We start from the raw sequence: 15831 nt of genomic DNA, 5'->3' as shown, positions 1-15831 counted from the left end.
CTTTCATCTGACCAATGTGTATTTTTGTCAGCTTCTCATGTTCGAGCATAGATAGTCATTCTCCTATTGAAACCTGCCTGTACAGTGCCTGCCTGTTAGGGCATGTCTTTTGAAAATACGACTTGCTCTTTGGTTGCCTCTATGAAGTCGACGGACCATTGTTCGCACACTAACACGACCACGAGGAGAAACAGTGTATTTGTAAACTGCAGATGCCCTTTAATAAAAAGTTGCTTGACTGATTTATCGGAGTTCAATCTTTTTGGTCGTAATGAATTTTCTTACTGTATGTTGAAACCAATTCATAACACCAAACATAAATATTTTTTTCGCAATAGTTAAAAAATATTGCCAGTTATATATAGGTGGTACTTAACTTTTGGCGGACTGTTTTTAAGTGATGTTTTGTTATAGTACTGTGACCTTTGCTGATTAAATTTATCTAAAAAAAACCTATGCATTTTTTTTCCAAAAAAACCCATGTGTTATTACTGAACAGAGGAAATTATTTGTTTAAAGTACAAATAAAGCAAAATTTAGTAATGTACTTGTTATTTGTACACTGGTTGGCTGATTGCAAGATAAATACAGATTTTTTATTTCTAGTATATGGACAATGGTATCATCAATAGAATTCTGTTGAAATATGATTTAAAAAACTGTACGCTGCACTTGAATAATATTTCAGTGTTTGATTTATGCTATGTCAACAAAGATAATGGGTTTAGCAATAACTCAATAACTCTTTGATATTTAAAGGTATATTTGGATGCACAGTTGAATAAAGAGACGTATTAATATATTTACACTTTAATTCCACGATACATATATACTATGCAGTAACTGCAGGAATTTCAAACCAAATATTATATCGGATAGAACATAGGCTATTCGTATTGGATTGTTATCTGAATATTCAATTCCGGTACTGTCACTCACGATTCAATCCGGTATTTCTTTTAAAATGTATCATTAAGTATGTAAAATCAATTTCATCATTAGACAGCAAAACATATAGTTCATGAATAAATAAATTACTAATTAAACAATGTGCTATGTTTAAAGAATAGTGAAGATATCATCAACCGTGAATGTATCGACACATTAATTATCTTAGAATTCACCAGGACGATATTGTAACACACTTGTGATACTTATCATTCTGAATACGGCAAATTAAACATGCTATCAGTTCAATTGCGAGACTTGCATATTTGGAATTTAGTGATTTTATGGTGTTTGATAGCATGTTTAGGAATACAACAGGCATGGTCAAAAACATACATCGTAGATTCAAATTTTAATGATCGTGTTGGTACTTCAAACATAATTTTAGAATTACGATCTGTGTCTGCTATTAAGTGTGCAATATCGTGTTCCCAAACCAGTGGATGCAAATCGTTTTTCTTTCATCGAAACGATTTGAAATGTAATTTGGTCACTTCTATTCTGAATGATTTGACGTCTGCAATTGTATCGGTTAACTGGCGATATTATAAAGGGAACACACCGGGTAAATATCATACATTGTAATTATTATAGAGCACATTTTTATCTGATTATTTTCAGTTAAAAAAACAAATATTTTCATTGTATCATAGATCAAATTTATTAGTTCAGTGTAAATCCACTTGTGTTAATATGTCTTTTGATTGAGTTACATGTAAGTCATTTCAAATGATATTTTATAGTATGTTTTTCTATGTTGTGATGTTTCACTATTGTTTCATATAAGGGTGAAGATTTAGTACCATCAAAACGTTTAAACCCGCTGCAATTGTTTGCATCTGTCATAACTTAGGAATCTGATGTTCTGTAGTTGTCGTTTGTTGATGTGGTTCATGAGAGTTTCTCGTTTCTTGTTATATATATATAAATACGAGTCTAAATTGAAACCAATGATTGCGTTGGATAAAAAACGCAATTTTTATACGTGTGCATGTAAAACAAATTTCGTTGTAAAAGGGTCTAAATACAGCACAAACAACATTTTCCAAAAGACCAAAAAAGTGAAAACGTATATTTAAACAAAACGCATTTGACTAATATATATATAAGACCGTTGATTTTCCCATTTGAATGGTTTAACACTAGTTATTTTTAGGTCCTTTATAGATTGCTGTTCGGTGAGAGCCATTGCTTCGTGCTGAAGACCGTGTTTTGACCTATAATGGTTTATTTTTATCAATTGTGACTTTGATAGAGAGTTGTCTTATTGGCAATCATACCACATCTTCTTATATCTTAAGCTTGTAAGCCCCCGTCTCACGATCGCACAACGCTCATTGCGTTCTAATATTTATTCAGGTCGTGTTAAGGTCGCGGTATGAGCGGTATGAACATGTTAATTTTCGTTGTTTTCACGATGAATCTACGATCTTATTACAACGATCCTGCTACGATTAATCCCCGTTCTCATCACGCTTTTTCGACGGTTGTCATGATCCTACTAGGCTAATCACGTTCTCACTACGACCATACCACGAGTTATCTGATTGTAACACGATCTTACCACGCTTCTACTGCGATTATAGCACGTTCTTACCAATATTATACAATGTTTATACCGCGATCTCACTACGTTTTTAGCAATAATGTAAACATCGTGTTACGTATCAATACTGTTCCATTCCTTCAAGTTCTGATAAATACGTAGATTTCCCGGTCACAACTCTGTGATGCTACTAAAATCTACCAGAACAATTTTTCTTGGTGGTAGGGGTAGATGTTGAGGCTTAGTGAGGTCTGATAGTAGCGAATCCTGATCCAGTAGAGATGACGGACCGACCAATCAAACCTGAATCACAACCTATTGCTGGTCCATCAAGCTTAAATGACGATGTTTTAGTGAACGATAGCAGGGATGACACAGATGTGTTAAGCATGGTTGTAGCGCCGTTAGAAAATAAGGACAAGGTCCAAATTACAAACAAACAAACTAAACCTCATGATAAAATGACAATGAGCATGATATTCGTAGTATGAACGTAATCAGGTCGTAAGAAGAGCGTTGTCAGGACAGCACGGGCATGCTAGAATTAGTCTAGTAGTCTAGTAGATTATAGTCTTGAACAGCGTGGTGTAAACGTGGTATAGTCGTAGTGGAAGCGTACTTGGGTCTTGGTGAGAACATGATGGTCGTAGTGAGGTCGTAAAAACGTCGCTGTGAGATCGTAGCGCAGTCTCTCCAATAATAATCACACTTTTTTGCCACGCTCTCGTTACGATAGTATTGCGACCTTTGCGATCTTACCACGACCTTACTGCGCTCTAACTACACTTCTTATACGACATGATTTCGCAACGACCACACCACGATTGTTTTGAACATGTTCAAAATTGGCTATGCTCCTCACGATCTTGAAGACCTCACCACGACCGTGATACGACTTTACTGCGATCTACACGAACTCACTACGATCGTCAAAATTTTCATTTTGTCACAGAACGTAGTGCGATCGTGGCCTATAGCTAGTGGGACTGTGGTATTAATGTATTATTTTTTTCTAAATTGATACTTGCATTAAGAAATATACTAACTTAACAAGCGCACTCTAAAAGAAAGCTTAGTGTTATCATCATGTATATGATTTATATATGTTTCACACAGTTGTGGATTTCTTAAAAAGAAATGAATATTTTTATACTTTCATACAAAAAAGAAGGATTTTTTTAGAATCATTATTTCGCGATGGATAGTGCAAAAATATAGAACTCAATCGTTAATATAATGATTTCATCAGAAAACGAAAATGAGAATTTAATCTGGACACGTTAGTCTCGACGGCAACTGTAAAGTCGCAACGATGTCATAAATTTATCAAGATTTTCATAATGATATGAACTGTACTAGACACACGATAACATGTACAATTAATGTAGTTTTGAACAATATTTGTTGATTCAGAGATGATGCAAAAGGAAATATTACACACACCATTATTTGAAATGAGTATTTTTAGGCAAATTATATGTTTGGTGAGGACTTGATTCAAACCCTAATATTGATTACAAATTATTAAAATTACTCATCTAAATCAACACTGGCATTAAATGTCTATTGAACATCTGACATATAATTTTAATAAATGTGTTGGACTCGGAGGTGTAATGAGGACGCTAAATTGCGATGGTCACGTTGAAGTACGATTATCTACGTATAAGTGCAAAGATCCTTTCGCTGCGGTGCGATGGTTAAGCATAACACTTGGATATTGTTATGGTAATTAATACAACATCAATTTGCAGTCAGGAGGATAGGGTTGCAGTTGAAGGTTTCATGTTAACAAAGGAAAGGAATGAAACAGACAAATTGCGAATGTCTTAAACTATTGTACACGTGGTTACAGTGTTAATTGACTTAAACATGTTAAGCCGAGATTAACATGACTGGACCCTACATGTACTTCCCAATTTATCATCTGCACATAAGTTTAATTTTTCATGGTATAATTGACAGGTCTTGCAATTTTTTAGTCAATCATAAATGGACTTCGAGGACACTGTTCCGACATCAGATATATATAAACAAATGAATAATTATTATGAGCAATTGCTAAGTTTTGTCATAATATTTCAAATTGATAAAATGAGATAGACCCTGATTAGTACGCTGACACTTTTTTTTTTGCACTTTGACAACATATATTCGTAACCCTTATACTACTGTGCGCTAATCGGGGCATTGGCAAATTTATAATTATATCTAACAAAAATAAAATTTAAAGTATTTGGTTAACAACTACTGTTGTCAAAGCTGACAAAACAAATGGTCTGAATCCAGTTTTTCCCAATACCATATAGTGTGAAATGTTATTATAACTTGATGGTTACAATTAATTACATTGATTTCCAAGTCAAATAAAAACCGATAATTTCACATGTGGAAAAAGCGTGGTTATTTTACTCTTTTGACGTCATACAACAAAAGGCGTTCCCAAGACGTCGATAACATCGGACCAAAACGAGAGTCGAAAAGAATATAGTTTCGAAAATATTCGACTTTACTTGAAAAAAAGTTTGCCAATATAATAAAAAGAATAACTAATCAAGGAATTTAGATATCGAATAATATTCAATCGTGACCGTACAACACTGATGATAAACTCATGCGCTACGCACATTCGTGAATTAATATGATGTTCGGTCACTCGTTGAATAATGTTCTCTATTTGAACTCTTCAATTGGTTATATTATAAATATAATTATTTGGATTGAAAGCGTCGAGAAACCTTTTTGACTTTTCTGACTCAGACAATCACCTAAATTCCCTCCTTTTTAAAAGTTATATGGTTGCCCCCTTAATGATGTTACATGTTTTCATTCAAAAAGCTCATGTCCTTATGCTTTTATACTCAATGCCACAGGCAGACCATCGCACTTCAACGTAGCTTTCAACAACAAAGTTAACATCACAATTCCACCTTCGCACTTCAGCGTGTCAACCAATGTATTTTAGCGTGTTAACCATCGCGCCTCAGCGTGACTATCGCGACTCTGAATCCTACAAATGCTTTTAAAAAACGTTTTGATTTTCTGAAAAAAAATGTCCGAAAAGGATGACCTTGTCATATAATCGCCTTTACAATATCACATTGGCAAGTAAGTACTTTAATAAGTTATATTTTTTTTAGAATATCGAAATTCCTAGTTCGGAAAATTATAGAATTACTATATCGAAAATTCAAACATTGAAAAATATTCAACGTAGAGCATGAGGTAATGATCAGTGATGTTCGGTCTCGAGTTGACTATTTTTCGGTATTAATGACATATTTTGGGAAATCTCTAGGTTATCCATGTAATTTAGTGTCAATGATATATTTTCCCATTAATCACTACTTTTCTTTTTATATTTTGATAATAACAAATAGTTGTATACATGTAAGCCATTTGTGAAAAGATAATATGATTTTTCCCCATAGGTTTTAAAAAGAAATAGGTGCCAATATTGAATAAAAAAACATTTCCGGACAAAGGAGTAATGGCCGATTTTGGCCTCACATTTCAGGTCCATCTGAAGAAAGATTTTGGACACTTTTTAAACACTCAAATGTCTATTTCAGTTGATTCAATTAGTTTCTGTGAAAGATTTCAACTGATGTAGTCATAAAAAACTCTACCTTTATATATGTTGTGTATTATCAGCAAATATAACAAACATTTCAATATGAACAATGAGCACAAATGCGGCCACTTTCATTTAAGACGGAAACCGTCTAAAGTTTAACTAAAATGCTAAAGTTGTGAAGATTTCAGTTATTTAGCATGACTTAATGAATCAAGTTACCGATTTATGTGCATTGTATTGTCAAAAACAGCCCATATTTATGTAGCAAAGGCATTCTTCTTTCAAATAAATAACTGAATATTTACATTTTAACAATTTTGTAAAACTGTTATATTTTGGAGCCAAAAAAAGTCTTATTGGACCTACTCCTTTTAAATGATTTATCTCTTTAACGAAAAACGATACAAACAGTTATAAATAAATTTTTGGTTATTCTAAAACAGAGGAGTAAACAACCTTACACATGCTAATAACGAGTAGTCTATCACCAACTATTTTCAAATGATCATATTGACTTGCAAACAATGGTTTATAATTCATTACGTTTTGTGAACAAGTCCGTCGTAGATACTTGGAACTACAATTTGTTATGCCAGACGAGAGTTTGATGGAAGAGCAATTTAAGTGTGCAGTCTGAAGTATGTAAAAAATCAAATCAGATTGCCATCATCTAATTGGTCCAACTTGTCTGTCATCAAATAGAAGTATTCACGTGATAAATGTTTCAATTATCAATTATCTACTTTAAAGGTTGCATTTTGTAAATAAAGCTGATTCACATCCTTTTATGTTCATATATTTTGTATAAATTGCCTATTGGTTCTCAGTTAGGATACCTATGCGTTATCTCGTAGATACACATCATTGAAATGTTTCCAAGTTTGAAGAAGACCTTTAGTGAGCCTGAGAGGAAGGGTAGTACGGAATTTCAGTGTAAACTATTAGAAGTTCGAGGCAAATAAATGGTGAAAGTATGCCGCACAATCTTATATCATCTTTTAAAAGTTTTAATCTTTAAGATGAATTGTATCACATGTTAAATTTCTATTCCAGGATACATTGTTATTTAAAAGGTTTCTACATGTTGTTGTAAAATTGGCACATTTAGAGCCATAAAGGGGGTTCCTATAGGAAGTTGCATTGTATATATCTACAGTCATGCATCCTATAAGTGGGCACTTTACTTTCAAGATGAATATGCATAATGTCTTCGAGTTTTCATGATAGTTCAGATCACTAAATTACCGTCGTTGCTTTTCATGTATTTTACTGATTGCTAGTTTTAAAGCACTTCGATTGAATTTTTTTAAAGTCAAGAAACATTAAATCAGCGTAAAAAAACTTATTTACAATCTTATTCATTAATCATATTGTTAATCTTGATAATTATGAAATTGAAAATCCCAAATGTTCATGTTAATTTCTATATCTTTGACATTTTTCCTAATATAACGTACCTGCTTTGTCTAATAATACATGATCTTATAATTATGTGAATTGTTTCATCAACATTTTTATCAATAATTATATATTAGTTTTGTATAATGCCTATGGGGACACGAAAAAGACTGAAGTCTAAAAAAATAAGAAACTTTTGATGATAACTATTTGAAAAACAGACTTAACCGATCATCATTTCTGTTCAATCCTCTTCATAGTTTATTAAGGCCAAAGATAAAGCCCTCTTCATTCTTTAAAACATAATAAGATATACCATTTTTATTGCTCATTTATCGGGATCAAATCAATATAATTTAAAGTTATATTCATAAAATATAGTTTTCTGCTTTTAGATGATAAAATGAATTTGTTGTGTTTAACCTACGGAAAATATGTACATAAGGTATATAGGATCAACTCTTCATTATGTAACTAATCAACCAGTATTCAATTTGAATTATTCAATATTTTATTCAATATACGGGAATCTATATACTATGTCAACAAGCTTTCATCGCGTGTGGTGTATTATAAGGACTTTAATCATTGCAAATATGAATAATTTATTAAACATATCCCTCGCGAGGTAAATTATATTTCAAATAATCAAGAGGATGATATATGTTAATTATTATCTCTAATTGAAATCGACGAAATTAAATTATTTTGCACTTGCACATCGTTTTTGAATATGTGAAAACGTATGCGGATGGTATTTAACATGGTAAAATATTTTAACTTCGATTATACAAAGTAAGGCATGCAGAAACGGTAAACATTCAGAACTATTATACTTCAAGTTATAATATCAGATTTTAAAATAATGATACAAGGGAGATAATTTACTTTATTCTTATTTATTCAGTTATTTTGGTTCTCTAGGGTTTATATTTGTTTGCTTCAGTAGAAAACAGTTTTGGGAATGCCATCCTGTTGACCAGGCCAATCTAAAAATTTATCATTCAACGAACAGTGAATGGTATTTACATCAATAAATTTAAAGACAATTCTGTTGGTTGACGTTTTGTCATAAAAAAAAATCGTTATAAATAAAACCTCACAAATTGTCCTAATTTATTCCTGTTGTTTTTCTAATAACTGTTACTTTGTTATGTGGATAACGTCATAGTTAAGTAGTTTAACTTTAAATTAAAAAGTTGAAGACCATAATGATAAAACACTCAGAACTATAAATTAAATAACATCCAGTTGAGAGGGTGATATGCAGATTTATACCCTCGAAAAAGCATTGTCAACCTCGGCATTTCCTCAGTGACAATGCGTCCTCGGGGTAACAATCTACTCTTTCACCCTCTCAGCTATATGTAATCTATATATTGTCATTCTTTTATTATCATTCTGCAGTCAGAAGTGAAATAACTTTTAGTGTTAAACTTTTTTTGTTATCATACCAAACATAAACAGGGGAATTCAAACTTGCCATGTAAATGATAAACATTCGTTTGATAATTTTGTTGTTTCGTAATCTTATACGGGGTAACATCACTACTTAATTGATTATGTATCGCTATTCATATAATTTAGATTATGAAAATTAATACCTTTTCTTTTATTGCGTACGGAAATATGTAAGAAGCGAACGAGAATCACATTTCGGGGCATTATCGACCAATATGAAATAGTCTCAGTAGGCTATATCAGAGGTTTTTTCCTTTGATTCAAGTGCATGAATTTTAGGATTCAATTCATCTTATATAGAATATGTGTTTAGCTATATTATGTTATAGAGCTTTAATATATTTGTAAACTTTTAAATTGAAGACTAAGTTTCATAAAAAAAAAGTCGATTGTTAAATGTTCAAATACAAGTGAGTTTGCTTTGTGCATGAGAATAAATTCCGCCCAAAAAATCATCACAAAGATAATAGATGTATTTTTTAAAGCAGTATTATGCATCGTTGCCTGCAGTGACATTGTTTTATGCAAACATCCTAAAATGAGCAATGATTTAATCGAAAAGAGAATGTCGAGTGCACCTTTTTGTGTTTGAGCGCGTTTGAGTTGTTTTATCCGTCTTGAAAATGTATAGAGCAAAAATAATTGATACATCATCTCGCTTTAGAATCTGTCATGTTATACATTTATATTAAAGCTTCTTTAATAACATTGAAAATACTAAAAACTAAAATATTGATTACACGAAATACCTTTTTAATGTGAATTAACAACAGAGTAGGTGCAATCGAATAAAATTTGTACTTGACGACTGACTTTACAAGTAGATCTTATCAACCCATATCTTTAAAAAAAATATATATATTTGTGTGTGTGTGTTATCTAATTCTATTAGTATTTATCCTCTAAACAAGTTTTTTCTGCCCTTCTACGATACACTTAATTAGATCTTTAAAAATGTTAAATGAACTTTCGAAAAGTCCACCTGATAACCGATCAGACAACAGTTTGAAGTTGATCAAATGCATAAAGTACAGTAAATGCTGCTCAATTGCTAGCGATACATGTGTCTTTTAAAATACACCTAGCATATAAGGATTACACTGATGATATGTGGTTAAATTCATAGATATACAAGAGCTAAATTAGCTGCATGTCATCTCTAAAATGGCTGACAATTTTATATCAAAATCAACTAAATTAATTCAAATGTATCTTGCTTTTACCTTCATAACATCATTTTGGTTTCCAGTCACCTTTTGATTTTCAATTCAAATCATTGTTTTAAAAGGGGCTGATTTTATATTGATCATGTATTGTGTCACCGTACAGTCGAACTAGGTCTTTGGGCAACTTTATTAGTTCTCGGCTTCGTCTCGAAACAACAAAAACTCGAATAGTTACTACTTAACTTGAACGTAATAATATTAAACTAGTGTTAAAATATCAATTTAATAGCACTTATTATTTAACATGAATCGTTAAAGATATACATACAAAGACTAGAGGCTCTCAAGAGCCTGTATCGCTCACCTGATTCTACTTGGGTTTTTGAAATCATATGAAAAAATATAAAATTTGGCTAAAAGTGACAACACAACCTCATTGATAAGGAAAGGAACATGTTTAATTTCATTCAAAAGTCTCCCACTGGCGGCCATCTTGGATGGCGGATCGGCTACAAAGTAACAACACTTGGTCAGCACCTCATAAGGAACATTCATGCCATATTTGGTTTTATTCCATTCAGTGGTTCTCTAAAAGAAGTCATTTGTATGCATTTCCCATAGGGTCCTATGTTAAACTAAGTCCCCTGCTGGCAGCCATCTTAGATGATGGATCTGCTACAAAGTAACAACACTTGGTCAGCACCTCATAAGGAACATTCATGCAATGTTTAGTTTTATTCCATTCAGTGGTTCTCTAAAAGAAGTCATTTGTATGCATTTCCAATAGGGTCCTATGTTAAACTAAGTCCCTGCTGGCGGCCATCTTGGATAATGGATCGGCAACAAAGTAACAACACTTGGTCAGCACCACATTAGGAACATTCATGCCATGTTTGATTTCATTCCATTCAGTGGTTCTCTAAAAGAAGTCATTTGTATGCATCTCCCGTAGGGTCCTATGTTAAACTAAGTCCAATGCTGGCGGCCATCTTGGATGATGGATGGGCTACAAAGAAACAACACATGGTCAGCACGGCATAAGGAACATTCATGCAATGTTTGGTTTCATTCCATTCAGTTGTTCTCTAAAAGAAGTCATTTGTATGCATTTCCCATAGGGTCCTATGTTAAACTAAGTCCCCCGCTGGCGTCCATCTTGGATAATGGATCGGCTACAAAGTAACAACACTTGGTCAGCACCACATTAGGAACATTCATGCCATGTTTGATTTCATTCCATTCAGTGGTTCTCTAAAAGAAGTCATTTGTATGCATTTCCCATAGGGTCCTATGTTAAACTAAGTCCCCCGCTGGCGGCCATCTTGGATGATGGATTGGCTACAAAGTAACAACACTTGGTCAGCACTCCATAAGGAACATTCATGCTATGTTTGGTTTCATTCCATTTAGTGGTTCTCTAGAAGAAGTCATTTGTATGCATTTCCCATAGGGTCCTATGTTAAACTAAGTCCCCCGCTGGCGGCCATCTTGGATGATGGATCGGCTACAAAGTAACAACACTTGGTCAGCACTCCATAAGGAACATTCATGCTATGTTTGGTTTCATTCGATTTAGTGGTTCTCTAGAAGAAGTCATTTGTATGCATTTCCCATAGGGTCCTATGTTAAACTGAGTCCCCCGCTGGCGGCCATCTTGGATGATGGATCGGCTACAAAGTAACAACACTTGGTCAACACCCCATAAGGAACATTCATGCTATGTTTGGTTTTATTCCATTCAGTGGTTCTCTAAAAGAAGTCATTTGTATGCATTTCCCTTAGGGTCCTATGTTAAACTAAGTTCCCGGCTGGCGGCCATCTTGGATGATGGATCGGCAACAAAGTAACAACACTTGGTCAGCACCTCATAAGGAACATTCATGCCATGTTTGGTTTCATTCCATTCAGTGGTTCTCTAGAGGAAGTCATTTGTATGCATTTCCCATAGGGTCCTATGTTAAACTAAGTCCCCCGCTGGCGGCCATCTTGGATGATAGATCGGCAACAAAGTAACAACACTTGGTCAGCACCTCATAAGGAACATTCATGCCATGTTTGGTTTCATTCAATTCAGTGGTTCTCTAAAAGAAGTCATTTGTATGCATTTCTCATAGGGTCCTATGTTAAACTAAGTCCCCTGCTGGCGGCCATCTTGGATGATGGATCGGCTAAAAAGTAACAACACTTGGTCAGCACCCCATAAGGAACATTCATGCTATGTTTGGTTTTATTCCATTCAGTGGTTCTCTAAAAGAAGTCATTTGTATGCATTTCCCTTAGGGTCCTATGTTAAACTAAGTTCCCGGCTGGCGGCCATCTTGGATGATGGATCGGCAACAAAGTAACAACACTTGGTCAGCACCTCATAAGGAACATTCATGCCATGTTTGGTTTCATTCCATTCAGTGGTTCTCTAGAGGAAGTTATTTGTATGCATTTCCCATAGGGTCCTATGTTAAACTAAGTCCCCCGCTGGCGGCCATCTTGGATGATAGATCGGCAACAAAGTAACAACACTTGGTCAGCACCTCATAAGGAACATTCATGCCATGTTTGGTTTCATTCAATTCAGTGGTTCTCTAAAAGAAGTCATTTGTATGCATTTCCCATAGGGTCCTATGTTAAACTAAGTCCCCTGCTGGCGGCCATCTTGGATGATGGATCGGCTACAAAGTAACAACACTTGGTCAGCACCCCATAAGGAACATTCATGCTATGTTTGGTTTTATTCCATTCAGTGGTTCTCTAAAAGAAGTCATTTGTATGCATTTCCCATAGGGTCCTATGTTAAACTAAGTCCCCGGCTAGCAGCCATCTTGGATGATGGATCGGCAACAAAGTAACAACACTTGGTCAGTACCTCATAAGGAACATTCATGCCATGTTTGGTTTCATTCCATTCAGTGGTTCTCTAAAAGAAGTCATTTGTATGAATTTCCCATAGGGTCCTATGTTAAACTAAGTCCCCCCGCTGGCGGCCATCTTGGATGATGGATCGGCTACAAAGTAACAACACTTGGTCAGCACCTCATAAGGAACATTCATGCCTTGTTTGGTTCCATTCCATTCAGTGGTTTTCTAGAAGAAGTTCAAAATGTAAATTGTTAACGACGACGACGACGGACGACGACGGACGACGGACGACGACGACGGACGACGACGACGGACGACGACGACGGACGACGACGACGGACGACGGACGCCAAGTGGTGAGAAAAGCTCACTTGGCCCTTCGGGCCAGGTGAGCTAAAAATAAAGTACAAACACATAAAAAGTTAATTGACAAAAAAAAATTCATATTACTGACTTGGTACAGGAAGTTCAAAAATATTGGATTTGCTCAGACTTATATTTTTTACATGATTTAATTTCCGGACGGCCTGTTTTGTTTCGTGCAAATTGTGTAAAGTTTTAAGAAACAGAATATTCATGCTAAATTAAATATAACCTTGTAGTTTTTTTAAAATGTTTCTTTTTTCATTTTCTATGACATTTTCTTCGACAGCGCAATTAGATATTCAAATTAAAAATTACCAAGACACTAGAAGGAATAAATGAAACCCTTGTAATGGATTGCTGCAACATGATAATGCATCGCAGGTCAAAAACAGGGCATAGAAAAAACCATCAGAAGAAACAAAAAATAATGTGAACACTCTTAATAAAATACAACACACCAAAGCAAACACACTGTTTTAAATCATTACAGACACAAGCATAAACCGATTAAGCCGAATCGTACTAAAATGAATGATTATCTGGAACATTACTGAAATCCTTGGGTTCGTGTTGTTTATTCTTTAGTTTTCTATGTGGTGTCATGTGTACTATTTATTGTTTGTCTGCTTGTCTTTTTTTTCATTTTTAGCCATGGCGTTGTCAGTTTATTTTCAATTTATGAGTTTGACTGTCCCTTTTGTATCTTTAGTCCCTCTTTTAAGAAGACTGCGTATATTATGTGCAAAGTACATTGCAAATCAAATGCCTGTATTTTTTAGATTTCAACCGTATTTAAATGAGATTATTGAAATCCTGTTTAAAGCTAGCTGGAAGTGAACCTGAATATAACATTCTTGGTTAGATAAAGATTGATAAAGCAAGGTTTCAACACTTCATTATGTTTAAATGCACCTAATTGTATCTCGCTACAGGAACAAATATAACAAAAACATATTTATATGACAAGATTTATGCAAAGCGACAATCCTAAACCAGCAAATGTGAACAGAATACTTCGAGAAAGTAAAGAGTATATATATTTATTTGTTTATTTTGGTATTATGATAAAGCTATGAACCGAATTAAACATAAATCTATGTTGTGATTTTACACTATTAGCTTAATGTTCGGTGAGAGTCAAGGCTCAGTATTGAATGCCGTATTATAACCTATACTGGTTTACTTTTAAAAATTGTGACTTGAATCGAAAGTTGTCTCATTGACACTGATACCACATCTTCTTATTTCTACTTAGGGTAATCAGAGAATGCACAATAAAATACATTTTTTTACTTACAGATGTGACCTGTACAAATAGTGTAACAGTTGTTGGGGCAACATTCACGCCACTGCTGACTAACGCCACAGCTGGTGATATTATACCTTATCAATGTGTTCCAGGATTTGAGTCAATTACAAATACTGGAGACATCAAATGTCAAGGGAATGGAACATGGTCAACTCCTAGTGATCCGTGTCAAAGTAAGATAACAATAATCGTACAATGAAGCCTAAAAATTTGGCTACCAAAAACTTTAACTGGAATATATACATGATATATATTCAATGGCTTTATAAAAGGGCAGTTTCTACGTTATAATGTATTATTCCCGTATTTTCTGTTGAATCTTTAAAAAATCTGCATATCTAATAACAAAACTAAAAGGTATTAAATAATTAACAACAACACAAGACCCACCTCAAAATGAAGACACAAGCATTTAGTATTTAGTATCTTTAATGTTTTTAATTTTCAATCACTGAATTTCTAACTTTTCTTCAATTATGTGTTTCAGTATTTGCCGTGTGTACGTCCTTCATTTCAATAAATTTCAATGTCAATGTTAATTCAATATATTTTTTCTAGAATGTGGTACGTACAGTGCGAACTACGAGACAAGAGCTGGGAAGTTTTCTATCCTCCTCAGACGTTAATGTCATGGTATGCTACTGTAAGCGGGTTACCGACATATATTACCGCCAACCATTGTAAAAGTTCATGTACAAGTAGACCTGACTTCACATGTGTGGCTGTATATCACAAACCAGGCTTCTGTCTTCTTGTGTGGATCAGAATTGAAGAGGATATTAACCTTTACGCGCCGTATTACTATAACAACACGGATTATGTCGAGTTTATAAGACTTTGTTTATGACATTGTGTACATGAAAGGTTATCAACGTACACAATTGTCGGGGTGTATATATTTCTTCCCATTTTGCATTTGTTTTATGCGACTGCGAGTGTCGCAACATATTCTGTTTAACCTAGTAAGCTTTAGATAAATGAACACAGCTCAATTCCAATTTTATATTGCCTCTACTAGATTTTTTTTTGTGTTTTTTTTCCTTTTCCCGGATTTTTTGTTTCATTAATCGTTTCATTGTTCATTCAGTGTTGCTTCTTTATCTATGAAAGCTCGATGAAAGTAGTTGACAAATTGTGGATGGCATAATTCTTTACTAGATAATTATAATACTAAAAATAATTGTGTATTTTGTTGTTAAATTTCAAG

General features: G+C 33.9%; 1 protein-coding gene across 1 annotated transcript; it reads left to right on the top strand.

The window, feature by feature from the left end:
- The first annotated feature begins 856 nt into the window (after positions 1–856).
- On the top strand, positions 857–15605 carry LOC139485748 (uncharacterized). The gene is made up of 3 exons (XM_071270405.1): positions 857–1513; positions 14615–14797; positions 15183–15605. Exons 1-3 carry the CDS (start codon positions 1183–1185, stop codon positions 15248–15250), a joined length of 582 nt encoding a protein of 193 aa, XP_071126506.1. The 5' UTR covers positions 857–1182; the 3' UTR covers positions 15251–15605.
- The last annotated feature ends 226 nt before the right edge of the window (positions 15606–15831 follow it).

Source organism: Mytilus edulis, chromosome 8 (genome assembly GCF_963676685.1).
Source record: "Mytilus edulis chromosome 8, xbMytEdul2.2, whole genome shotgun sequence".
Lineage (NCBI taxonomy): Eukaryota > Metazoa > Mollusca > Bivalvia > Mytilida > Mytilidae > Mytilus > Mytilus edulis.
This window is presented reverse-complemented; position numbering and strand designations above follow the sequence as displayed.

Coding starts and splice junctions, on each gene's coding strand:
- LOC139485748 (XM_071270405.1), top strand. CDS start 1,183: ATGCTATCAGTTCAATTGCGAGACTTGCATATTTGGAATTTAGTGATT. Junction 1,514..14,614: donor TTATAAAGGGAACACACCGG/GTAAATATCATA, acceptor TTTTACTTACAG/ATGTGACCTGTACAAATAGT. Junction 14,798..15,182: donor TCCTAGTGATCCGTGTCAAA/GTAAGATAACAA, acceptor TATTTTTTCTAG/AATGTGGTACGTACAGTGCG.